Here is a 26,877-nt window from a genome sequence, read left to right on the forward strand (position 1 = left end):
AGAGTATGACATACTGTTTGTTTATCACAACCTAACAGCCTAGTAGCTGCTGCAAGAGAACCTGGGAATGGCTTAGGAAGTTACATAAGTAGAAATAAGATGGGAAAAGGTGCATTTTACCAAACATTTAGTTCAGTAGTTCAGTGCTTACAGAGTTACTTTTGTTGTATACATGTATTTAACAAAGCTGGTACCAGTAATTTCTTTATTTCTTGCCTAAATTGCAGAAAATATGTAAAATAAACATGGCCCTTTCCTTAATGGACTTCATAAATACATATTTATATCTATATATATTGAAGGTATGAGCATTATTACTTTTGCACATTAAAACTGAGCCACACTAATGAAAAAACATGCGTTATGCAAGGTTAATAGCTGACCATTGGATCGACGCTTTCTCTTCCATAAATCCATGTTCTCTCTTCAAAAGTAGGTCAGTTCCCCCCTGTCAGCCAATCAGAAGAGAGGGGCGCTCAAGGGGCGGAGTTACACTGAACAAAGTCCAGGAAGAATTTTTGAGGCGTCGGGATAAATTGTTAACGTTTCCGTCCGCTGCATCTTCTGCGCCCCGGGATCTAAACGTGTCGAGATGGCTGACGACAGAGATAAAACTACGGACCAAATGAAGATATGGAAAGAGGAAAGACGCCATCAGGTCGGTAGAAGCTCTCATTTGATTTCTGCGCAGCGTCGATTGCCTGGTGGGATAAATGGGTGAGAGGTCGTTTGTTAGGCTAACTAGCGTTAGCATTCAAAACAGAAGCAAGACTGTGCACGTTACTAAATACTTTCCAAGTAGTTTAGTGCTTTGTGACCATTTATAGTCGCTATTGTCGTAAAAGACTCGCCTGCAAACGTCTGCAGGGGTTATAGGCTAAATGACATCGCAAAGAAGTCAAGACAAGCGGCCACGGAGCGTTTTCAGTCGCAAACTGCTCAGGCTAACAGCTGAAATGCTGCTAAGACAGCAAGTCACTGTTGGAAATGAAGCAGGTCGTTGAACGGAGGCTGAACTTTAACCCTGACAGTTGTATAATCAGAGCACAACACAACAAACCAGCAGTGTCGTTAGAAATATGAGGGTTAATCCCAACTGAAGCCCACATTATTTGTCTTACCTGTTTTTTCCTTACGAATATGTATGTTTTTATTAATGAATTAGTTCATGCTTTGTTTTGACACTGATGCTTTTCACAACAGAGGCCAGATACACTGACCACAGGAGCTGGCCATCCCATTGGAGACAAGCTGAACCTGCAGACTGCGGGACCAAAGGGCCCTCTGCTCGTCCAAGATGTGGTCTTCACAGATGAGATGGCCCACTTTGACCGAGAACGGATCCCAGAGAGAGTGGTGCATGCCAAAGGTGCAGGTGAGTGTTGGGCACTATGCACTTTCTGTGTAGCAGCAATGTGCTACAGAAGAATTTTGTTTTCTGTCTGAACTGAAATCCCATATCCTGATGAATGAATTTTTGGCTTGTTTTTAGCCATTTTCTCTTGTATAGTCAAGTTCTTGGGTTTTAAATAACAAAGTTGGCAAAAAGCAGACAAGGGTTCTTGTTTGTGCATTACTTCGTCAAATTCCTCTGTTTCTTATCTTTTTATGTCTATGGACAAATATTAAATAGTGCATGTGCTAGTCTGAGCAGTCAAATAGAAATATGTGACCCAGACATGTCTAAACTGATACAAATGGAAAAGACATTTGGTTTTAATTCCTGTCCTTCATGCTGCAGGAGCATTCGGGTACTTCGAGGTAACTCATGACATCAGTCGCTACTGCAAAGCAAAGGTGTTTGAGCATGTTGGCAAGACTACACCTATCGCTGTCCGCTTCTCCACTGTGGGTAAGAATAACCATGCAATGTGAGTCATACCTTATCTTTACCTTATAGTTATTATAGATTGCATTTTTGAATGATGAAGAAATATCTGGAATTCCTTTTAATGGTGAGATGATATATTTTCACTTTGGAGTTAATTCACTTTTGGACTGCTCTCTGTGCACCACAGTCACTTTATCAATAAGTTCTCTTAAATGCGCTACCATCCAGTACATCTGGGCCCGTATTCACAAAGCTTCTTAGAATCCTCTCAGAGCTCCTATCTTAGCCTAAAATAGCTAGCTGGGAATCCTAGACTAAAGGTGATTTAGGAAACTTCTCAGAGCAACTCTGAGTAAGGAAAGTACAAAAACCTTTATCTTAGTATCTGTAAAGGTCTTAAAATGTGCTTTTTGTGAAAATAGAATTATAATAGAATGGACAGTGAAATCATAAAATGTTTGTATTAGGAAATGGTATAATCATGAATACAGGCTACTTTATGCAAAGTTTCTGTTATGCTAAATATCTTATATAAATATCCAAGTTAATTAAAACAGCCAAATGTTGAAAATGTGTCTACCAATTTACACACAGTAGTTACTATATTTAAGGGCTTACATTTATTTACCATACAGATTTTATTACTTGTAATCCATTTGAGATTGATGGGAGCAAAATGGCTTACCTTTTACCAATTGACACGAATGCAGGACAGACTGTTTAAGTTGCACTTTTGGATGGCGTGTAGCCAACAATCGAAGAGAGATGGAAGGACATAAAAGAACAAGAAAACCAAACTGGACAGAAGAGACTGGGAAACCAGAAGATTTCGCTAATATATTTGACCACAAACATCCCATCGTGATTCAATCTGTAGCATTTAATTAACTCACGATCATTCAGTGTTTGGAGAATAATCTTTTTGCCATTTTGTCCTCTGATAAAGAAACTCTTAGGCCTCCTAAAAGTCCTCCTCTCTACTCTTAACAATTTTTACCTTAGGAGCTGTTTTTGGAGCTAAGATGTTTCGTGACTCATTTTTATCTTTACTAAGGTTTAGTCCTAAATTTAAGGGGAGATTCTAAGAAAATGTCTTAATTCTAAGAATTTTCTTAACATTTTGTCACTAGGAGCATATTTTAGGCTTAGGAAGCTTTGTGAATACGGGCCTTCAACTGTTCATATATTGCATCTGATACCAACCAATTTATAGTATTATTGTATGAAAAATTACTTATATATTTTCTAGATATAGATATCCATAAAGATGTGCATTGTTGAAGCAATTTAATTTGCAGAAAGACCAGTGAATCTAGCCGTATCTGTATAATTCTCATATATTGCTTCTCTGTGTGAGTGAAATGTCACCTCTAATTTTCATTTTATTCCAGCTGGGGAGTCTGGATCAGCAGACACAGTGCGAGATCCCCGGGGCTTTGCTGTAAAGTTTTACACTGAGGAGGGCAACTGGGACCTGACAGGCAACAACACTCCCATTTTCTTCATCAGGGATGCCTTGCTGGTGAGGTGGCATTGGGAACGTATGAGAAAGAACAGGCTTTACATTTGTTTACTAGTGGAGAACCATGTACTGAAATAAATGTTGGTTTGTAAAGCCTCTCTCTGTACATTTCACAAACTTTATCACATATTAATTGTAACTTATCACACTAACCACCTAGTCTTTTCACTTGTGCAGTTCCCATCCTTCATCCACTCCCAAAAGCGTAATCCCCAGACCCACATGAAAGACCCTGACATGGTGTGGGACTTCTGGAGCCTCAGGCCAGAGAGTCTGCATCAGGTGAGTGCTGCTGAGACTGAGACTGTTCTTGAAGACAGTCAAGTGTACAAGACAAACAGCACATTTGATGAGATTGTAGTACTTAAAAGTATTTGCCTCATTATATAAATATGCATACAGTAATGGTTCAACAATAGTTGGCACAGAAAACAATGCAGGATTTAGGACGTCTCTTCTGTCCTGTATACCCTGTGCAGGTGTCTTTTCTGTTCAGTGATCGAGGTTTGCCTGATGGCTTCCGTCACATGAACGGTTACGGCTCTCACACTTTCAAACTGGTCAATGCTGATGGTGAGCGTGTCTACTGCAAGTTCCACTACAAGGTCTGAGCCCAGGTTTTCATTCATTTAATCTCATCTTAATCTTGGAATTTTGCCATTGCTCAATTATGTCCTACTGTATGTGGTATCTTTTAGACCGATCAGGGCATAAAGAATCTGCCAGTGGAGGAAGCAGCACGCCTGGCTTCCACCAACCCAGATTATGCACTTGGAGACTTGTTCAATGCCATAGCTAATGGCAACTATCCATCCTGGACCTTCTACATCCAAGTCATGACCTTTGAGCAGGCAGAGACGTTCCGGTTCAACCCATTTGATCTTACCAAGGTACTTTATTTTCTCCACAGCAGAACAGGAAAAGCTGATTCTTCTGCCCATAAAAATGGCATCAGATGTAATCACAGAATATTGAAAATGTGTTTTGCAGGATCCTACTAACATTATTACAGGTATATTTTGTAGGGTGACAGTACTTATAAGCCAAAATGAGGGACACTTAGCAAAACATTTTTCTATTGATTTGTTTTGTGAAGAATGTCACAGAGTAATTGTAACAAGGTTTATTGAAACTATGAAGACAAAAACATTTTTGTGAAAATTAATGTGAAGGCCGGAGAGAAGTAATTGCATTATACATCAAAAAGCTCAGAGGACAAAATTTAAAATATGACCACTTACAGACATTTACTGTTTGGTTTAATTCCATATCAGACATCTAGCTTTTAATATTCATACAAATACTGTATAAAATGAGGGAATGTTCAGAAAGGTCTTGCATGATAAATTCCTGTGGGTGTCGGACTCATCACCTTTCAGCTAATTGAGTTTTCTTATTTAGGTTTGGCCTCATAAAGAATACCCTTTGATCCCTGTGGGCAAACTGGTCCTCAACAGGAACCCAGTAAACTACTTTGCAGAAGTGGAGCAGATGGCCTTTGACCCCAGCAACATGCCACCAGGCATTGAGCCGAGTCCTGACAAGATGCTGCAGGTAACATGACAGATTTTCTCTTGAAGTTCCTTTGAGACTTTAATGAAAATAAATTTAGTATATTAAAAAAAAAAAAAAACTTTAAACATTATTTCAAGATAATCTACCATGATTAATCAAATACCAAGATGTGCATTCATACCATAAATTGCATCAAAACACCACTTACTGCTAGCACTTTTTTATTTATTTGGAAATGTTGCTATTAAAATTGTGCACCATGTTTTGTTTTCTGAACTGAATGCATTCCTTTTTTGACAGTACATAAACAGTGGAACAATGCTTTGTCTTTTTCTAGGGTCGTCTCTTCTCCTATCCAGACACACATCGACACCGGCTGGGAGCCAACTACCTGCAGATTCCTGTGAACTGCCCCTTCAGGGCCCGTGTGGCTAACTACCAGCGTGATGGTCCAATGTGCATGTCTGACAACCAAGGTAGGTCATGTGGATGTGTTTTTGTGTATACAATAAGCATTTGTCTGTTTGTCTTGCTTTTAACTTGACATGCAGGTGTGACTAGTGTGGCCCAATTAGAAAAAGAGGTGCTGTTTCCACAGCAAATGTGACATATTTAATGTGATTATTCAAATCATCGTTTTGTCTGACTTACCACTAGGTGGAGCTCCAAACTACTATCCCAACAGCTTCAGTGCAGCAGAGTGCCAGCCTCAGTTTGTGGAGTCTAAGTTCAAGGTGTCTCCAGATGTGGCCCGTTACAACAGTGCAGATGAAGACAATGTCACACAGGTAACGATACAGTTGCACTGTAATGGACTTTCTATGTCCAAATCGTTTGCTCACACAAGAGTGTGACTGGGTTTTAGATTGTATATTACATTAATTTAGTTTAAATTTCCGACCTTTACATTATGGCAAAATATTTAGGTGACCAGGACAAAAGGGCCACAAAGCTTTGCCATTGATATTACTCTTTTTTGGCTTTCTTGCTTACTCTTACTTATGCATTGTTTAATTCAAATTCAAAGTTAGTTACTTACTATATATATATATATATAAACATTTAAAAACATATTTTCAACATAATGCAGTGGGAATTTCATTACTTGAGAATTGTTTGTTCTGAGCTCATTACCCCACTGAACCAAAAACGTAATAATCACCTTTGATGATTCCTTGTGCTGCTGCAATGATGCTGCTTATAGTGCCTCAGCCTCTTGGCCAAATGAAAATTTGGTTCACTCTAACTGCTCTCTCAAGTTTTCGTTTTGGCTGCAACAGGTAGCTCTTTTCAGTAAATCTTTAATCCCAAAACACTAAAAGAACAGTGAATGTTAGACTTAAATTTACTGTGAAGACAGAAACCTGAGACTAAATGTAAATCTAAAATATAATCTAAAACAACTCTTTACATAGCACTTTTCTATAAAGTGCTTTTCACATCTGGGTAAAGGGGTCTTCAACTCAAAGAACAGCCTTCAAAGAAAATACAAGAAAATATGACAAAGCATATGTTGCCCTCAACATTACCAGTACAACGGTTATTGTCCAGAACTGTAACAGTAACAAGAGGAGACCACAGTTTTGGAACTCTTGATTTAAACTAGTTTTTGTATGAAGCCTTTCATTTTGATGATATCCACCTTAGATCAGTCCATCTTTGATTGCAGGTTCGTACCTTCTTCACCCAAGTGCTCAACGAAGAGGAGCGCCAAAGACTTTGCCAGAACTTGGCAGGGGCCCTGAAAGAAGCCCAGCTCTTCATCCAGAAACGCATGGTGAGTTCACATAAACTTACAGAATTTACTCCATGCAGGCGCCACTTTCTCTCACCCTGATGTTCCCATGCTGTCAAGAAAAGTAGCATTTTTCAGTGAATACGTTTTTTTTTTTTTTTTTTTTTTTTTTGAACTGACAACTCATTGAAGACATACAGCTAGGTTGTGACCCAGTTACATTTAATTAGAAGTGATTCATGATTAAACCACAGGATGTAGCTTTTGTAAACACTGACTGTTCTCAGGAAATCTGTGGTTACATTGTTTTTTTTTCCACAGTATAGGTCACACACAAGCAAGTTTGCAGTGGGGCATAAGCCATTTAGTGATTTCTGAACAAGTAGTAATTTTCTTTATTAGGTTAGTATTTATTGTGTTAGTCCAAGATTAATTTTAGACCAAATTTTCTATTCAGATGGTTTCATTTTGTTCTATGCACCTGCCACAACCAACAATTCACAGCTGCAAAAAACCCTATAGTTTTGCAGTTTTGTGCAGAAATGGGCCAGGCTTTCAGTTTTGTTTTCTGCTTTTAATTTTGCAATGTGGTAAAGTTAATGTTTCACTTTCCACCAAGTTTCACTTTGGAGGAACTAAGTTCTGAAATGGTATTCATTCTTAAAATGACTAGCTGGCCACCTGTTATGGCTTCTGGGGTTACATTGCATTTAACAAATCGGTCTGAACAAAAAGAAAGTTTGGAGAAGAGTCTTGATTATTTTTGACTTACCTGCTTTGAAGTTCTTTGTGTTGGCCACATACGTCCTGTGAAGAGACGAGAAATGTAAAAAGGATGTTGACATGTTAAAATCAAATGTATCACATATCAATTGTCCATCTAACCTGCTACTGTGCCTCTAAAAACACATGTAGCTATTTTTTAAAAAATTATTGTGACCCTCTTTCAGATGCAATGAGTCTTTGGTGCCTGTAATAATTCTGATCTGTGCTCATCAGTAATACAAGATTTATTCAGACATACTTAAGTTGTCTGTTCAATGCTTGACCTGCTTGTTTTGTAAAACACTGGGTATTGTTGGCTTGTATGCTTTTGATTCTACCCTCTTGTAAAACAACTTATACTGTCATACTCACCGCCTCTGCCAGCTGTTCCTCAAAACTATCCATTGCTATGACAACTGGCAGCAGAAAAAGTGGGAATAACAACATCATGACAGTAGTAATGAAGTAGTAATTTTCTTTATTAGGTTAGTATTTATTGTGTTAGTCCAAGATTAATTTTAGACCAAATTTTCTATTCAGATGGTTTCATTTTGTTCTATGCACCTGCCACAACCAACAATTCACAGCTGCAAAAAACCCTATAGTTTTGCAGTTTTGTGCAGAAATGGGCCAGGCTTTCAGTTTTGTTTTCTGCTTTTAATTTTGCAATGTGGTAAAGTTAATGTTTCACTTTCCACCAAAGGGTTTACCAGGTATCAGACTGTATCAAACTGTGGGAGACTGCAGGAGCATTGTCTGCTCAGAAACTTTTTCAAACCCCTGAAAACTTGGCTTCAGTGTTTAAGTATTTTGTTTAACAATAACTTAAACCAAAAAAACCCCAACCAGTTACTTAGATAACACCCAATTATATTTTTATAGTTTAACATTCCAGTAACTCAGCTAATCTGCTTTGTCTGAACTGTGTTAGTGTGTTTGAATTGGAGCGGAGACCATATTTAGATTCAAATGTAATTACAGCCTGATTGGTGCACAGAAGTATGACACATTTTTTCCATGTTTACTTCAAATCAACAAGCATGCAAAATAGTAAATGGCTGTAACTTTGGAAAATAATAGTTTACAAATAGAAGTTGGTTTTTTTTGTTTTTTTTTTAGGGCATTCAGGTCTCATTGTCTGGTTCTTCCTGCAGGTTGAGAACTTGAATGCTGTCCATCCAGACTATGGGAACAGGGTCCACACCCTTCTCAACAAGTACAATGCAGAGGCCAAGAAGGTAAGCATATGCTACAGTGGTCTGTCCATCTGTAGTGTCTGTCCACTTTGTTCAGACTAAAATATATTCAACCAATACAAGAAGCTATGACATACAATGAATACATGTGGTAGGCACTGTTAAGGTTCACTACGCTGTGCACGTATATTAAAATATCTAATCCTGTCTCTGTCTGTTTCTCCCTATTTTGTCTCTTTCAGAATACAGCTGTGCACGTTTACAACCGCCCAGGAGCCTCTACCATTGCTGCATCCTCCAAGATGTGATGTCTTAAATATCCATCAAGGGCGAACCCCTCATTTCTTTCAGAACAAATGAACTAACAATACTAGACTTAACTTGCCAATAATCATCAATAACAAGATTGAAATACTGATCTCGCAGTGTCAGGGTTAGTTCATTTTTTTCCCAGTCAGCTGATAATATTCAGGGGATTTAAATAAAAACCTATGAGGTAAATTTGTACTCACTAAACAGCAGTTTTGAAAATAAATTACCAGAATTGTTGCTTGTTTTCATACAACTCAACTAAACTCTTGAAAATAATTTTAATGTATTTCATTTACATTCTGATTTGAATACATTAAATTAATTAACCTCAGCTGCTGCAAGTACTGTAGTGAAAAGAGCAACTCTTCTTTAGCTGAAGTGTGAAGAACACATTCAAACAACATTCAACTAACAGCTGTAAAGAGTGTCATGTTCATGGTTTAAGCTGGTAAAATTCCTGGATTAATAAAATTATTTCGCTGTGGGCATCTGCTAGTCTTGTCAGATATGATTACCAAAAATCAAGTTGTAAGAATTTTTTTCCTAAAATACGCTTAATACAAATACACTGTCTTTTTTGTACCAAAACTGATGACTTTAACCTTGTAATTTAAAATTGTCTATAAATTGTGCTTTTTCACTTTGGAGGAACTAAGTTCTGAAATGGTATTCATTCTTAAAATGACTAGCTGGCCACCTGTTATGGCTTCTGGGGTTACATTGCATTTAACAAATCGGTCTGAACAAAAAGAAAGTTTGGAGAAGAGTCTTGATTATTTTTGACTTACCTGCTTTGAAGTTCTTTGTGTTGGCCACATACGTCCTGTGAAGAGACGAGAAATGTAAAAAGGATGTTGACATGTTAAAATCAAATGTATCACATATCAATTGTCCATCTAACCTGCTACTGTGCCTCTAAAAACACATGATGTTCTTGATCTGAATGTAGCTATTTTTTAAAAAATTATTGTGACCCTCTTTCAGATGCAATGAGTCTTTGGTGCCTGTAATAATTCTGATCTGTGCTCATCAGTAATACAAGATTTATTCAGACATACTTAAGTTGTCTGTTCAATGCTTGACCTGCTTGTTTTGTAAAACACTGGGTATTGTTGGCTTGTATGCTTTTGATTCTACCCTCTTGTAAAACAACTTATACTGTCATACTCACCGCCTCTGCCAGCTGTTCCTCAAAACTATCCATTGCTATGACAACTGGCAGCAGAAAAAGTGGGAATAACAACATCATGACATCAGCCCTAGCAGAGAAAAGTAATTTCTCTGTTCTCGCAAAGATTGTATAAGCCTTTTCAATACATATATGCACTTTACTGGCACTCTCTAGAAGTTGGGAGAAGTTTCTGAGCAGGTTCAAAGACAGTTCCCGCTCTTGCCAATTGAGGCCGCTCCGTTCCTGATCGAAGTCGGCCCATTTAGATCCCAACCAACGCAGCTTTGCTCCTGTCCTCTTGGGAACGTCGAAACTTTCGAGGTTGAGAGCAGAGCAGGGGTCTGTGGAATGTGGGTGTTATTTTACTGAGAATCAGAAATGTAGAAGAGAGACAGCATGAATTTAAAGCCACATCAATGACAGTAAAATACTAATGTCCCAATGCTATCATACAAATGATCACCTACCAATGACGGTGCTATACAAGTTGCCATTTTTGTAGGTATATGGTCATAAACCAAAGTATTACACTAATAATATAATATAGAAATAGGATTCATCCTCTGGGGAACAGGAATTTCTAAACAAAACATGGCAATCCATCCAACAAAGGATAATATTGCTATTTGGATCGAAGCAGTGGAAATAGGTTGGACTACCAATGAGGCAAAGCAGACACCTGCCTATGGACCCCAGAACTACTTGTACTACTACAGGTATAAAAACACCTGACAATTGTTTTCTCCAATAATCTATTATATATATATATATATATATATATATATCTACCTCAGACTAGCTGCTCTGATCTTTTCAGTCAAGGTGAGTTTATATGCAACATCTCTGAATTGTTTGTAAATTAATTAACTATATTATTCTTTAGCTGGGATGCATCTCACAGTCAGCTCTTCAACTCATCTTCCTTTTCACACAAGTGCATTGCAGTTAGACTGGTGTTGAGCACGCCTACCAAACAGTTTGTCCTGGTGTCCGAAATGACCCTGCCTTCTCTGACTGCATCTATGAAAAACTGCAAGGCAGTAACAAGAATAAAAACATTATGGATTCCTAAAATTTCAGGTTATTGAAAGCTCAATGGATCATCAAGCTTCTATGGTGGAAAAGGCCTGTTTCTTTAATTCTTTTCAGGATAGCAATCATAATAATGATTACAAACACACACAAATTCAAATTTGTAAAAAGAAAAAAATATGGATGAGAAATTATGTGGCACAAAGATTTCTGGATGTTCTTAATGATGGAAACTAAACTCAAAGTGAGAATGATAAAATGAATGGAAAAGGGAGAAACAAAATATGCCCCATGAAAATACATCAAACAAGAATGTTTTGATTATGTGATCTCCTTTTGTCTCTTCAGTCCAGAGACTAGGTGTGTCAAAATTATGAATCAACTGCTCACGTTCAATATTTTATCAATCACCCTGGTTTCAATCATTTTTCTTATTTTCATTATTACATATATTGTTATATTTCTACTCATTAACAGATACTGCTGAGGATAACCTGCAAATAGTGTAACAGATGCCTGTTGCTGGGACTTCCAGTTCTCAGCTTCTTTCTCAGAATTTTAAAACATATTTTTTTATTTTTGTAAGAAAAGCCTTCTATGGAAGTCTGAACTTTGCTAATAAATTTAAATTACCTGTCACCAAGGCCTGTGTCTGGTTTATATTTAAAACAGATCAGAAATTTGATCAGATTTGCCTTCTCTCTTTTTTACTATAAATTTACTTTTATGAATAAGACAAGTGGATCATATGGTTGCTTAATAGTCACCACATACCATTAAAGGTTAGAATCCCAGGAAGGGGACATGTATTGAATCTCATAACCTCCCTCTCTTTCTCCACATTTTGTGCTCTTTTACACTGTCAGGTCTCAAATAAAGGCAAACCGCCCAAAAATATTTAAAATTACAGTAAAAACATGAAAATTCAAATTCAGTTAAAACATATAACATGTTTAACTCCTTAATACAATGGAACTATGTTCTTTGCCAACTGTCAACATATTTAGATAAGTGGGGCAGGACAGAAAAAAAAGAGGCGTTTGGTAACCTATAAAGTCGAAAGGAAATCAGTACTAACCAGTGACACTTTCTGCACATCTATAAGTTCTCACATACCTTCCTGCAGCCACCACTTCAAACTGCATCTGAGCTGAGAGCAATGAATCCTGAAGGGCACCTGGGTGACAATTTCCCACTGCAGGCGGGGAGGCATGACGGGTTCCCTGGACAGGCTGGAGGACATACAAGGGTTCAGTACACTGCTGTAAACATCAGCACTGAGCCTCCCCAAGACTACATAATCTGGTCCCTCTGCAACTTTGTCTATACAAACCCCTTCTGCCTCGGACTGGCTGCTCTCATCTACTCTATCAAGGTGCGTTTCTGAGTGACGCCTCTTAATTTTTATTGCCTAAGGAGAAAAAAAAAATAGAATTATCTTACAACAACAACAATAATAATAATAATTTTAAGACAGTTAAAACCATGACAACAATAATAGGACTTGACATTGTAGTTCTTTTTTTTTTTTATACTAATGAGATATACAAAAGGCCTTAGCTAGAGATTTAAAAACATGGAGGGAAAAGAAAGAAAGCAACTGCATTTGCTACAAACAAGAACAAGTTTTAGCAAGATTCTGAGATTGTGCTTATGTTCAGATTTAACAATTTTAAATCCCTTGAGGACGACAATAAATTCATTTTTAAATATCAATATGCTTTGGTTTTTCCAGGCCAGAGACCGGAAAATGGTTGGAGATCTGCAAGGAGCCCAACACTACGGCAAAACTGCCCGGTGCCTCAACATCTGGGCCACAGTCTTGATTGCCACCGCTGTGTTGATTTCCATCATCACAGTGATTATCATAGCTGTACAGGTTCAGCAGGCATACCATTACAGATACAATTACAGATGGTAAATTTTAATTTGCCTGCTTGTGTGGCTTGATGTTACTTCTTGGTTTTATGCTCATGGCACAATTTGTATTTTTTTTTATGTTTTATTTTTCATATTGTTTTAGTTAGCTCTTCAAACAAAACAAAAAAAATCTAAATCTAACTGGTGTTACTAAAGTCTTACAGGAAACTCTTTTTCTCTTGCTAAAAACGTTTAGCCAGTTTTGATACAATGCCAGACTTATTAAATTCAGATGACCTGTCAACAAGAACTATATCTCAGCAGTTGTTTTAAAAAGAAAGCAGTTTGATCTGTCAATAAAAGTGTATGTTTCATAACATTATGAAATGTGCTTATGGTATTTTAAAAGGGAAAAAACAGATTGTAGGTGCATATGCAGTGGCATGATTTTCCACATTTATATATTTACACTTACTCTGTAACTGACTGACGTACGCTCCTGTCCACATAAAGCGGAAATAGGGCCAATGGTAATATGATTGAAAAACGGAAACTGACTTTAAGAAACTGCTCTCAGCAGATGCAAACATCCTGCAGATCACTTCACCTTTATAAAGTGAGCTCCCTTCTGTTAATTTGATGCCAGATTTATTAATTTGATACCAGATTTAGTGTCATGAAGGCCTTTACAACAATTTGATAGCAGCCGACTTGGTGTTGCAATAAACAGAGATTACAATTAACATTTTTAAAAAATTTTGCTGTGGCAAATTTTTATGTACTGCAATGAACATTTCATTATCTAAAATGCTACAAGATGGGAAATGCTGGAGAAATTTTTAATAAGATAATAAAAAATAGCAACTAAAAAAATTTGGATTTTCTACATTCTGAAGAAGCCTTCGCCTTCTCCTCTTCTGTGTTTACCATGAAGACACAGCATAACTAATTTCAAGGTCCTTCTGGGTGTAAAGGAGAAAGATCAAGAAGAATCATAGGGAAATAATGATGGGCATTTTGTATTTGGGTCTGTCTGTTCCTCTTTAGATTAAAAATAGATCTCTGAATATGTTCACGCATGCACAGCATAAGCCCTTTTGACTCACTTCTTAACACTTACTACCACCTTCAGGCACAACCAGTTTTTGTCCTACTGAAGATCTGAGAAAAGCAAAATACACCTGATAACAGCTCAGACATTCACATATAACTTGTCCCATTACTGGTATTCACATTGAGTTTGTGTTCGTCTTCAGTTTTTAAGTTAGTGCTGCAAATACAGAAAATGTATGTGAACCTTCAGCGCATTCTGCTTTTATCAAGAGGTCGGCAAACTCTGGCCAGCATGAATACAGATTTATCCGAGCTAATGTTTGCCAAACACAGCACACACTGTCCATGGGTACATTAACTATGCTTTCTTTAAATGGCACCAATTTATAATTTCAGGGATCACAGGTATAAAAATCTTTCACGTCATATAGTTAAGTTAAAAAGTATGTAACCGCACTAAAATTAAGATATATGTAATTACAACATGCTACAGGATCAGACCATCTTCAGTCAAACACAATCAAATGCCTTATGAGACTTTACATCTGTTGTTTGCTCAGGATGAACGCACTTATACATGGGTTTGACCTAATATTTCAGTTATTCTTCTTCTTTAACAATACATCTATTCAGTAGTTTATCTAGTTTTGTTGATTTGTATTAACATATAGTGCTTTACATAAAGTTATCTGGTTACATTGTGCCAATTTTGGACTGTCTAAACGGTCTGCCTGGACAGTCTTACAGAAAGTTGAATTTTAGCTCCTTTGTGACAAAATTTGGACCTGTATTGGTCCACAAGTTTAACATTCAATCCATTCAGTCACTAGAATGACCAGAACAAACTACATTTAGGGTTTTCTAGTACAAAACACACAAAAACAATTAGGCAAGGATTACTCTAATTTTTACCAAGTTGACCTAGCCATATTCTGACTTTTTCACAATAAACTACAAAGTGTTTCCTTTCCAGTGATACCAAGGTCATCAATATAACATACAATAATATGTAAGACAACAGCTAGTTTAATTTTGGTATGCATTTTTTGGGCTTGGGCACAAAAAAGGAGGGGGTAGCTAAATTAATTTCTGATTAGCACTCCATTTTTATATTTTAAACTCTATACAACAACGTCTTTTTAGTGCCGTGAATTGCAAACTTAATGAGGTTTTACTTGTAATTCTGGAAATTACACATGGCTTACAGCATTTGTATTTAGCTTGTCATTTTATTTTGGAACCACTGAATAAGCAGCACATGCAGAGGTTCTGTTTATCTATACGGTACTTTTTTATGTAAATGTGTAAACTGCAATTCCTACTTCCTATGCTCTCTGTTGTGAATGAACCTATTTGACTTTATTTTTTAACCTTTGAATTAATGGGTGGATATAATAAATATTCCTGATGTATCACAAATGTGTCATGGTAACTTAAAATCAAAAAGGGTGGACAAATCAGCCAATGTTTTATGTTAGGCTATATAAAAAGTACATTTTAATGTGTGGCAATGTCTTTTATAAGATATCACTACACTCTGTAGTAGATCAGTGTTGATTAAACAGAGGGAGGGGTTTGGACCCAGGCTGTTTACTTTTCTGTGCTCCATCCCCTATGAGATTTTGCATCTGTTGTTTACTCAGGATGAACTCCCTTATACATGGGTTTGACCTAATATCTCAGTCATTTTTCTCTGAGAATAGTGAAGAAGCAGCCCATCAAGCATACCATTCCAAGTTTATACAGTAAGTTCATTTCCTTATTATCACTCCTTTTTGTTTTTGTGTTATTAGGATCCTTTAAACAACTCTACCACAGAAGAATGTCTATTTTTTAAAGCATTTCACGGCACTAAAGCCTAAGGTGCAATTCTGGGAATTAAAATCAGCTAACAATCTTTGTATATAGGCATGTTGACTTCAATTCCTACATCCTATCCATCTTTTGTGAATGTGTTCAACACATGTAGAGGTGACTTTATTTTATAAGGGTGGCTATGATGTTAAACATTTCTGATGTGTCCTGTACACAAAAATGCCTGTATTTCATTTTTAGTTCTGCACTGAGAAGAGACAATGAGGCTGTTCCTCTTATTGTGCATCCTCTCCCTGATGGCTCTTATTGGCTACAGTCAAGTTCAAGGTCCTCCTGGTCCCAAAGGTGACCGAGGACCGCCTGGTCCCGTGGGACTACAGGGGTTCCCAGGGCCACCAGGTTTAGATGGATTACCAGGTCTACCAGGTCAAAAAGGTGGATATTACCAACATAAACAGATTACCAGATGTTCCATCCAATGAGACTTTACATCTGTTTTTTTTTTTTTTTTTTTTACTTCTCTGGCTTGTCCTGCAACTTATATAGCAAAGTGACTTATATGTGTAGATTTACAGTCATTTTATTAAGTAGTCACTAGCCTTAGATGGCACTCTTGACTCAAAGATAATATTATACCGCTGAAGAAGTAAAAACGTTCACCCTAAACTATAACTAGTGAAATGAATGAAAATGTTGCCCAAAATTAAGAATTATACTGCAGACTTTAAAGTGCAGGTAATGAAGTCTGTAGCTGAAACAAAGGCACCTCCCTGTGGAAATAGTTTGTAACTACATTCATACAATTTGTCTTTTTACACTTTCTTCACTTTGCTTTCAGTGTCTGCTAAGCATGCATGACACTTGCTATAGTCTTATTTAATGTATGTTTCCTGGGCTTCAGGGGAACAGGGACCACATGGACCTCCAGGAGAACCAGGACCTCATGTATTATGCAAACAAGGTAGTATACTTTACATATTTTTCTGAGGATAAGGAAGTTTCATCAAGTCTCCATTTCTTGATAATCCTGCACAAGGACATGCTATGTCATGCTATGGTTGTTGGACAAACAACAGACACAAACAGCAGTTGATATAGCTTTGCAAATCTCACTTTTTTTTTTTTTTTTTTTTTTGATGCAACTGTTGTAAAGCTTGAATCCAAAGTGTTTCACTAAAATGCACTTTAAAATAACAGTTGCAACAAACATTTCATGCATAATCAATTTATCTTTAATTTTTTATGAATTATTTAACTACTTTGGACAGTGGAATATTGTTTGGGATTTTTTTTTGGTTCAAAGTGACATCTTCAAATAGTTACACCTTGCCTACAGTGCAAATCACTAGTTTTTAATTTATATTGATCTTCACAAAAGAATAGAAATCTATTCTCACAAGTCACAGCACATTTGCTTAATAAATTGCTTAATTTAATAAATTGATTAATTTACTGTGGCTCTACCAAGTGACTGTCTAATCATTTCAGGTTTCCATTGCCCAGACCTCAACACCTTAAAGCAGAGCATTGCTAAGTTAGAGCTGGGTAAGTATCATAATAAAGGCCTGAATGGTGATTGATTCTACAGTGGCTGTCTTTTTAAAAAAAAAACAAAAAAAAACATTTGTATTACATTTATACACAACGCCAGAACTACAGCAAGTTATTACACAATCACAGTGTTTCTGGTAGGACACAAGGGACAGCTTTTAGTGTCCCCTAGAAATTTCTGTTATGTTGACCTGTAGCACATTTCTATAAGCCGTCTATGTCTTGACAAATTGGCAGACCTTTTTCTTGATTTGTGTTCTACTCATTTGGAGTGTTTTTTTTTAATATATATAAATGTGACAAATCACTAGTCAAAATATGGATTTTTCTTTTTCATTTGCTTGTTTTTTCTCATAAGTTTCAAAGTATGGGGCTCTCGTCGTCCTCATTTTCTAATTTGTTCCTCATTTGTCTCATGCTGTTCTTTTCTTCAGCCATAAACTATGACTTTGTGCGGAAAGTTGGTCAGAAATACTTTGTGTCCTACAAGGAGAGGCACACCTTCTCCAGAGCCATCGAGTTCTGCTCCCAGCAAGGCTTAGAACTGGCTTTGCCACAGAATGAGGAAGAGAACAACATCCTGACTCAGATGTTTGGGGATGTTTATAAATCAGCCTGGATCAATGTCAACAATAAAAAATCTGATGGGAATTTTGAGGTTGATATGAAAAACCAACCTCTGACCTTTACCAAATGGGCAAAAGGGCAGCCAGACAAATCCATCCAGGATACAGGCTGCACCATGCTGACAGAACATGGTGTCTGGCAAGTGACACGTGAATGCTTCCTGAATGCTTACATTATTTGTCAGCTATAGAAAGCTGTATCCTTTGCCTTTTTATGTATTGTGTGTATTGCAAGTCTTGCTTTAAGTGAAAGTTTTCATGTGCTCAAATACACATCCAATGGTGATCTTAACTTTTGTATTGCATTAACTTTTTTAACTCTAAGTGGGGATTGGTGTCAGTAGCTTATAGGAATTCTGTTTTAACACTAATCATAATGCTAATGTTTGGTGAAAAGCGGGGTAATATTCAAAGTATGAGCCAAAATAAAGTGATACTGATGCAGCAGTAAATAGGACTAATTCAGTTATTCATCTGTTTAAAACGAAAATAACATTTTGGTTTGACATTATAAAGTGAATATTTTTACATTTACAAACACAATGCTCAAAGGTGGAGGTAAAACACAGTAAAACTATTCAGACCTATATCACAATAGACCTTGATAACACATCGTCATTGCATCAGAGATTCTACCTCACATTTTGAGGGCAGCGGTATGATCACCATGTCCAGCAGGACAAGGACTGGTGCCTGATTTACCAATTGAAAATAATAAATTAAGCATTATGTGTTAAAATAACGCATTAAATGACTGAGAAATGAGGAATATAAAGGGGGCCATCAAAACGATAAACCTACAGAGAATGTTCTCCTGACTCTGCAGATCTGGGCTTATTGTTTAACTATTCCACAAAGTGGAAAACAAGCTAAAGTCACAACAACCTGCTTACCACAAAACAACAGCTTGGGATAAACTAGAAAACACACTGGACCATTTAACAGCTAAAGAGCCAAAAATTTCTCTCCATGAGTTGATTGAGTCTAAAAACTGCTACCAGCCTTACACACTTAGCACAACAGAAATGATAAGACTGGTCCAAAATCAACTGTTGCTAACAAGTCTGGCCTGTCAACTTTCAACTTTTACCTAAGGTTTTCATCCCATTATTTATGTCTTCTGAATATCAAATTTCAGATAATTCACAACATCCTCAAAGTGAACTGTGAAAAATCAGAGATCTTCCTCACTGGCCTGGCATATACTTTTTATACACGACTATAAATTTTGACACACGTCAGTGAGTAATGTTTAGGGATGAGTAAAGTCCAGGGACCCGTTCAGAAAAACATTGTCCCCACCCTTTCAACTGGGATTCTCAGTGATCAAGAAAAATATAGTGAAGTGCTGAAAAATAAAACAGGCTTGGACTCTGTCCAGGATAAATAAAGATTATAAATGAAGACAGGTTGGAAATGTTTTACCAACTATGACAATTGTTAGCTATGGATACATTAACTGATATTTTCAACGGAGATCAACTGTATGACAAATGGAAAATCGGCCCACTTTTTTGTTAGGGCCTATAAAGAATCAATTTTAATATATTGTAATGATTTTCATAAGAAATTTGAAATCACTACACTCCAAAATAGACTAACTTTGATAAAACAGAGGAAGGGTTTTGGACACAGGCTGTTTACATTTTTGTGTTCCATCCCGTATGAGGCTTTACATCTGTTGTTTACTAAGAATGAACTCCCTTACAGATGGGTTTGACCTAATATCTCAGTCATTTTTCTTTGGGAGTAGTGAAGCAGCAGCCTGTCGAGTCCAGCCATTTTCACTCCAAGTTAATACAGTAAGTCCATTTCTACTTATCACTTATTATTGCTTATTAGGACACTTTAACCAACTCTACATCAGAATAATGTCTGATTAGTGCAGTGAAATGCTGGCTTAATGAAATATAACTTGTAGTTTTTGGAACTTACACTTGGCCTTTTGATTTAGTTTGCTGTCAATTTATTTTGGAAGCAGTGAAGCAGCAGCGCACCCAAAAAGCTAACTCTGGCTTGAAATTAAGTTCCCTTTTGCTTGTCAATATTTTGTACTCAATTATGTTTTTAAGGCATTTTAAATAACTCCAAAACACACAAGAAAATAGTGAACCATCACTTTTAGCTGCACATCCTTATACTACTACATTAGAATATTACTAAATTCGGTGGCTGTAAACACTTGAAAAGAATACACTAACTGCTGGTGACATGCAACAAGGGAATGTTACTTGTTGCAGCACAAATTGCAAAGTAACACCTCAGATTTCATTTTACACTTAACTGCTCTAAATGGTGTTAAAAATATTTCTGATGCAGCCCATAAATAGTTAATTTACTATATTTCACACAGATTTCAGTTTTGCACTGAGAAGATGATGCTGCTTCTATTACTCTGTGTATTATGCCTCATGGTTCCAATTGGCTACAGTCAGATTCAGGGTCCTCCTGGACCCAAAGGTGAGAAAGGAAGTCGTGGGATAACTGGTTTCCCTGGAGCACCTGGGATACCTGGGCCTGCTGGTCCACCAGGTTGTAAGGGTCCAAAAGGTGAAACAGGTGGGTGCTAACAATACAAATCTGCTCCTTAAGTATTGTTTCTGATCAGACTCTAATCATCTTTTGTTTGAATCCTGGCAACTTGCAAAAATCCTGCAGTCTGTCTCCAACCCCTCTGCGTTCACTTGCATCATTTTCCGTATAAATGTACTTCACTTGACATTTGCTACAAGTATTCTATATAGAATAAACACAGTGTCATGAAATAAATTATATTAACGGACACACACAAAATATGTAATATCAACATGAACACCAAAATATTCCTATACACAGCAATTTGAAAGCTTTGCTCGATACTAGAAAACGTTATCTGTAGGGCTAATGAACACTTTCAAACTTATATTTTTCAGATTTGATTTATACAGAACTTATTTTCTTGATCAATTTAATATTAAAAGTTTTGAAAAACTGGTAGTCGCAATAAATTCAGAGGCCATGATGTCTCCACTTTGACTGTTTTGTTTAACAGTTTAAAACAGTAACAGTTTATAGTCATTAATTTACTGTCCTATGACAAAACAAAACCAAACGAAGTAAGATATGTTTAACAATATGAATCTTGAATGTGTCACAGCCACATTAAATAAGGCCTGCCCTTATTACCTCCAACCTATATTTACCCCCCTTTTTCTCACTCTGTAATTACATACTTATATTGTTGTTGCTGTGACTGTTGTCTCTGGCTGTTTAACGCAAACCTTAGTAAATAAAACACAAAAATATACAACCTTTACTCCAGTGTGAAATTATCACAATTTGGTGAGACTGTGGGGCTGTGTATACTGTAGGCATTTAGTCTTTTTCCTTGTCCTACAGGGAACCCTGGTAGAACAGGAATTCCTGGGAGACCTGGAGATTGCGCAGTATGTGCAGAAGGTTAGAGACCCGATTTATTTTTATAGAACCTAAATTACTCTTATTTATTATAAAAGACTATGCTACAAAAATAAAAATACAAGTTTCAGTGTTTTATTGTCTTGCAATAAAATTACATTTCAACACAGATCTGGAACTTCAAGCCCTAACAGAGAGCATTTCAAAATTCAACCTGGGTAAGCATCCTTCCTAGACACAATTTTCTGCCCTTTGGGTTAGTGTCTGTGGTGTGCACAAACAGATAGATCAGTTGCTCACTACACATTTTGTTCTTTATACAAGTTTGAGTCTGCTTTTTTATGGTTGGTATTGATCCAGGCTGTTTTGTAAACGTCCCCAAACAGTTGAGGATGTTCTCCTTATTCTGCGGCAAAGCCAGTTCTAAGCCTGGTTAGAAGCAGAATTTGCCAGCTGTGGAGAAATTTTCTTAAAATGAATCAACAATTACATGTGCAAAACACAAAAAAAAGGTTACTAAAAAATGTACACAATCACTAAATGTTTACACAATATTAAATTATACAAATAATTAGATAAATATACAAACAAAGCTCTTCTGAGATTTGAAAGCAGCTGCTGACTGTTGCCAACAGTGCTTATCAGCCTACATCATATCAGTGGGAAAAAGTGGCAAGTCACCTACAACCAATGCATGTTACATGGTAAACTCCAGTATGCATGGTACAGGAGGACAGGAGGCAATGCATTAATACATTGTCATTGCACAACTATAGGCATTTACTATTTGCATAAAAGAATGTAATTGTGTTAATGTCAAGAACAAAGCCAGATAAGAAAACTTTCAAAAATATAAATCATGTCATTTATTGATTTATTCATAATTTTCTGCACACTTTTTCCTCTTTTTCAGCTATAAACTATGACTTTGTGCGGAAAGTTGGTCAGAAATACTTTGTGTCCTACAAGGAGAGAGACACCTTCTCCAGAGCCATCGGGTTCTGCTCCCAGCAAGGCTTAGAACTGGCTTTGCCCCAGAATGAGGAAGAGAACAACATCCTGACTCAGATGTTTGGGGATGTTTACAAATCAGCCTGGATCAACGTCAACAATAAAAAATCTGATGGGAATTTTGAGGTTGATATGAAAAACCAACCTCTGACCTTTACCAAATGGGCAAAAGGGCAGCCAGACAAATCCATCCAGGATACAGGCTGCACCATGCTGACAGAACATGGTGTCTGGCAAGTGACACGTGAATGCTTCCTGAATGCTTACATTATTTGTCAGCTATAGAAAGCTGCATCCTTTGCCTTTTTATGTATTGTGCGTATTGCAAGTCTTGCTTTAAGTGAAAGTTTTCATGTGCTCAAATACACATCCAATGGTGATCTTAACTTTTGTATTGCATAACTTTTTTAACTAAGTGGGGATTGGTGTCAGTAGCTTATAGGAATTCTGTTTTAACACTAATCATAATGCTAATGTTTGGTGAAAAGCAGGGTAATATTCAAAGTATGAGCCAAAATAAAGTGATACTGATGCAGATCTTAGACATTATTTTATATTCTGTTTATGTGATGTTTTGCAAAACAGAAGTGAATGTAGAGTAGGGCAATGGGACAAAACGGATGAAATTGTGTTTTGTTTTGTAAAGGCTCATTATATTATTTTCACACTGTTACTCTATATCTGGAATAAAACTGTATAAATTACTTCTAATACTACAAATAAACTATCGCTATTCATTTAATTCATTTTACTACAAGAAGCTACTGTATATAAAAGTTGTTACACAAATTAAGTTGGGAAATAACGTAACTTACCAATACTATTTCAAAACAACCTTTCTTATATACCTTTTTCTTTTATTAATCAAAATATCTTTTTAAAATTAGATTTCAGTTTTGATGGCTGGTTAAAACGTTCCCTGGATGGTCGAGTCAGTGTTTCCAAAACGTGGATATGTAAGTGCACCGTAGCTAGCTAACCTTAGCTCTAACACATGGTGGCTAACTAGTGCCATAATCACACGTAGCTAGCTAACCTTAGCGCTAACACATGTTGGCTAACTAGTGCCATAATCACACGTAGCTAGCTAAACTTAGCTCTAACACATGTTGGCTAACTAGTGCCATAATCACACGTAGCTAGCTAACCTTAGCTCTAACACATTTTGGCTAACTAGTGCCATAATCACACGTACATAGATAAATTCCTAAAACTTGTGCGCACTAATAAAAACACTCCATAAAAAAGTTAAGCCGTTAGCAGCAAGCTAAAGCAACCATCCCTCATGAAGCTAACGTTAGTTATTTCACGAAACACAGCCACATAACAAACGTCAGAAAACGACACAATCCGCTTGTACCGACTCACTTTTGATACAATTTCACGTACAGAAATTTTAACAATGTAAAATTAGCGTTACCTCACCGTTTGGCTTGTCCCTTCCTTCGGTCGGGTCGACTAGTTAAATCCAATCCCCAAGAGTTTCACCATCTATCTAATGACTGTAAATCTACACATATAAGTCACTTTGCTGTATAAGTCGCAGGACAAGCCAGAGAACCTAAATAAAAAAAATAAAAAATAAAAAAAACAGCTGTAAAGTCTCATATTGGATGGAACATCCGGTAATCTGTTTATGTTGGTAATATCCACCTTTTTGACCTGGTAGACCTGGTAATTCATCTAAACCTGGTGGCCCTGCTTGCCCACGTGGTCCCACGGGACCAGGCGGTCCTCGGTCACCTTTGGGACCAGGAGGACCTTGAACTTGACTGTAGCCAATAAGAGCCATCAGGGAGAGGATGCACAATAAGAGGAACAGCCTCATTGTCTCTTCTCAGTGCAGAACTAAAAATGAAATACAGGCATTTCTGTGTACAGGACACATCAGAAATGTTTAACATCATAGCCACCCTTATAAAATAAAGTCACCTCTACATGTGTTGAACACATTCACAAAAGATGGATAGGATGTAGGAATTGAAGTCAACATGCGTATATACAAAGATTGTTAGCTGATTTTAATTCCCAGAATTGCACCTTAGGCTTTAGTGCCGTGAAATGCTTTAAAAAATAGACATTCTTCTGTGGTAGAGTTGTTTAAAGGATCCTAATAACACAAAAACAAAAAGGAGTGATAATAAGGAAATGAACTTACTGTATAAACTTGGAATGGTATGCTTGATGGGCTGCTTCTTCACTATTCTCAGAGAAAAATGACTGAGATATTAGGTCAAACCCATGTATAAGGGAGTTCATCCTGAGTAAACAACAGATGCAAAATGTCATAGGGGATGGAGCACAGAAAAGTAAACAGCCTGGGTCCAAACCCCTCCATCTGTTTAATCAACACTGATCTACTACAGAGTGTAGTGATATCTTATAAAAGACATTGCCACACATTAAAATGTACTTTTTATATAGCCTAACATAAAACATTGACTGATTTGTCCACCCTTTTTGATTTTAAGTTACCATGACACATTTGTGATACATCAGGAATATTTGTTATATCCACCCATTAATTCAAAGGTTAAAAAATAAAGTCAAATAGGTTCATTCACAACAGAGAGCATAGGAAGTAGGAATTGCAGTTTACACATTTACATAAAAAAAGTACCGTATAGATAAACAGAACCTCTGCATGTGCTGCTGATTCAGTGGTTCCAAAATAAAATGACAAGCTAAATACAAATGCTGTAAGCCATGTGTAATTTCCAGAATTACAAGTAAAACCTCATTAAGTTTGCAGTTCACTGCACTAAAAAGACATTGTTCTGTTGTATAGAGTTGTTTAAAGTTTCCTTAAATAACAAAATCAAAATGGAGTGATAATCAGGAAATAACTCGCTGCATAAACCTGGAATGATGGTTGATGGGCTGCTTGTTTACTACTCCCAAAGAAAAATGACTGATATTAGGGCAAACCCATGTATAAGGGCGTTCATCCTGAGATCCCTGAAATTATATATTAAAAAGCAATGTTAATGTACCCATAGACACAGTGTGTGTTGTGGTTTGGCAAACATTAGCTTGGATAAATCAATATTTATGCTGGCCAGACTTCGTCGACCTCTTGATAAAAGTAGAATGTACTGAAGGTTCACATACATTTTCTGTATTTGCAGCACTAACTTAAAAAAAAACAAGAGAACACAAACTCAAAGCTCATTTGCTTAATTCTGAACAGTCTGATGTGAATACCAGCATGTTATATGTGAATGTTTGAGGTGTTATCAGGTGTTTTTTTTAACTTTGCAGTGAATCACCACTATTATAAGGATATGGCAAATGAAAATATCACATCAAAGAAACTGACCCCAAAACATTACTGAAATCATTTTCTGCAGTGCAAGCTAAAGAAATAAGTGAAACAGTTTGCAGCATAATTGCAACCAATTTACAGCGAATTTTAGTTTGTAGTCTATGGCAACAGCTTTTGAAAATTTCAGCAGCTCAAATACAAAGTTCTAATAACAAGAAGGCTCTTTTCAGAAACATCTAGGGCTGCACCTATCGATCACTTTTGGAGTCCAGTATTCTACTGAATATTTCAGTGTTTACTTGTGTAATCGGATAAACTTGACTTTTGCATTTTGAAACAATAATACTATTGTGTAATGCATGACAGAAACGACAGGTTACCTTAAAATGACATTACCTTGTGTGGGCTCCACTGTGAGCCGGTGTTACTCTGGTTCACAACCGGATGTTTTCTGTTCAGATGTTGAATCATTGACGAAGTGTTGTTGTGGTACACCAGTTCTACTTTAAAATACACGCATTGCACCGTGTTGTCATCTTTTTTAAGTTTTCTGCCTTTTACGGACTGCTTCGCTCTCTGCCTCAGCGCCAACTTTGAAATGCATTGTGCAACAGTGATTACGGTCCGTGTGGAACAACGATCCCTAGGCGGAGAAGGTCCGATAACGCAAGTGATAGTAATTAAATGAATCCTTGATGCAAGGAATTTGCCTCAATGATTTTTTTGTAATTGAATTCATCGATTTCCTCAAGTAGAATTTGAATATTAAGTACAACTTGATCTTATCTGTTTCAAGTTGAATGTTGATCTTTTCTGTCCTTCCCTTGTATCCATTTACACATCTACTGTAACAAAAAAGAGCCATCTTTGCTTTGCTCAGATCTTTAGTGGAACAAAAACTGGTTGTGCCTGAAGGTGGCAGTAAGTGTTAAAAAGTGAGTCAAAAGGGCTTATGCTGTGCATGTGTGAACATATTCAGAGATCTATTTCTAATCTAAAGAGGAACAGACTGAACCAAATACAAAACGCCCATCATTACATCCCTTTCATTCTTCTTGAGCTTTCTGTTTTGCACCCAGGAGGACCTTGAAATTATGAAAAAAATTTTTGAGTTATTTTTTATTGTCTTACTAAAACTTTCTCCAATATTTCTTATCTTGTAGCATTTCAGATAGCTGACATTTTCATTGCAGTACATACATTTATAGGAACAAGTCTGTC

At 36.8% G+C, this 26,877-nt stretch overlaps 4 protein-coding genes and 1 long non-coding RNA gene across 5 annotated transcripts; 4 read left to right on the plus strand and 1 right to left on the minus strand.

The window, feature by feature from the left end:
- Positions 1-484: 484 nt before the first annotated feature.
- cat (catalase) lies at positions 485-9,933 on the plus strand. The gene is made up of 13 exons (XM_026312175.1): positions 485-658; positions 1,204-1,375; positions 1,742-1,852; positions 3,223-3,353; positions 3,531-3,635; positions 3,833-3,958; positions 4,052-4,243; positions 4,755-4,907; positions 5,206-5,344; positions 5,526-5,656; positions 6,538-6,645; positions 8,523-8,606; positions 8,807-9,933. The coding sequence occupies exons 1-13, from the start codon at positions 593-595 to the stop codon at positions 8,870-8,872; spliced, it is 1,584 nt and encodes a 527-aa protein (XP_026167960.1). The 5' UTR covers positions 485-592; the 3' UTR covers positions 8,873-9,933.
- LOC113133399 (uncharacterized) lies at positions 5,343-26,256 on the minus strand. Its single transcript, XR_003295987.2, has 6 exons — positions 26,053-26,256; positions 12,413-12,490; positions 12,196-12,311; positions 10,048-11,077; positions 7,376-7,410; positions 5,343-6,701 (listed from the first exon to the last, which is right to left on the minus strand). It is a non-coding gene; the product is annotated as an uncharacterized LOC113133399 (long non-coding RNA).
- Positions 12,175-13,338, plus strand: LOC113133397 (dispanin subfamily A member 2b-like). The gene is made up of 2 exons (XM_026312194.2): positions 12,175-12,454; positions 12,815-13,338. The coding sequence occupies exons 1-2, from the start codon at positions 12,239-12,241 to the stop codon at positions 12,998-13,000; spliced, it is 402 nt and encodes a 133-aa protein (XP_026167979.1). The 5' UTR covers positions 12,175-12,238; the 3' UTR covers positions 13,001-13,338.
- On the plus strand, positions 15,636-18,436 carry LOC113133392 (mannose-binding protein C-like). Its single transcript, XM_026312189.1, has 5 exons — positions 15,636-15,737; positions 16,048-16,242; positions 16,709-16,768; positions 17,296-17,352; positions 17,793-18,436. The coding sequence occupies exons 2-5, from the start codon at positions 16,068-16,070 to the stop codon at positions 18,173-18,175; spliced, it is 675 nt and encodes a 224-aa protein (XP_026167974.1). The 5' UTR covers positions 15,636-15,737; positions 16,048-16,067; the 3' UTR covers positions 18,176-18,436.
- On the plus strand, positions 19,699-23,076 carry LOC113133393 (mannose-binding protein C-like). Its single transcript, XM_026312190.2, has 5 exons — positions 19,699-19,786; positions 20,338-20,543; positions 21,363-21,422; positions 21,551-21,598; positions 22,294-23,076. Exons 2-5 carry the CDS (start codon positions 20,360-20,362, stop codon positions 22,674-22,676), a joined length of 675 nt encoding a protein of 224 aa, XP_026167975.1. The 5' UTR covers positions 19,699-19,786; positions 20,338-20,359; the 3' UTR covers positions 22,677-23,076.
- Positions 26,257-26,877: the final 621 nt, after the last annotated feature.

Source organism: Mastacembelus armatus, chromosome 6 (genome assembly GCF_900324485.2).
Source record: "Mastacembelus armatus chromosome 6, fMasArm1.2, whole genome shotgun sequence".
Taxonomy (NCBI): domain Eukaryota; kingdom Metazoa; phylum Chordata; class Actinopteri; order Synbranchiformes; family Mastacembelidae; genus Mastacembelus; species Mastacembelus armatus.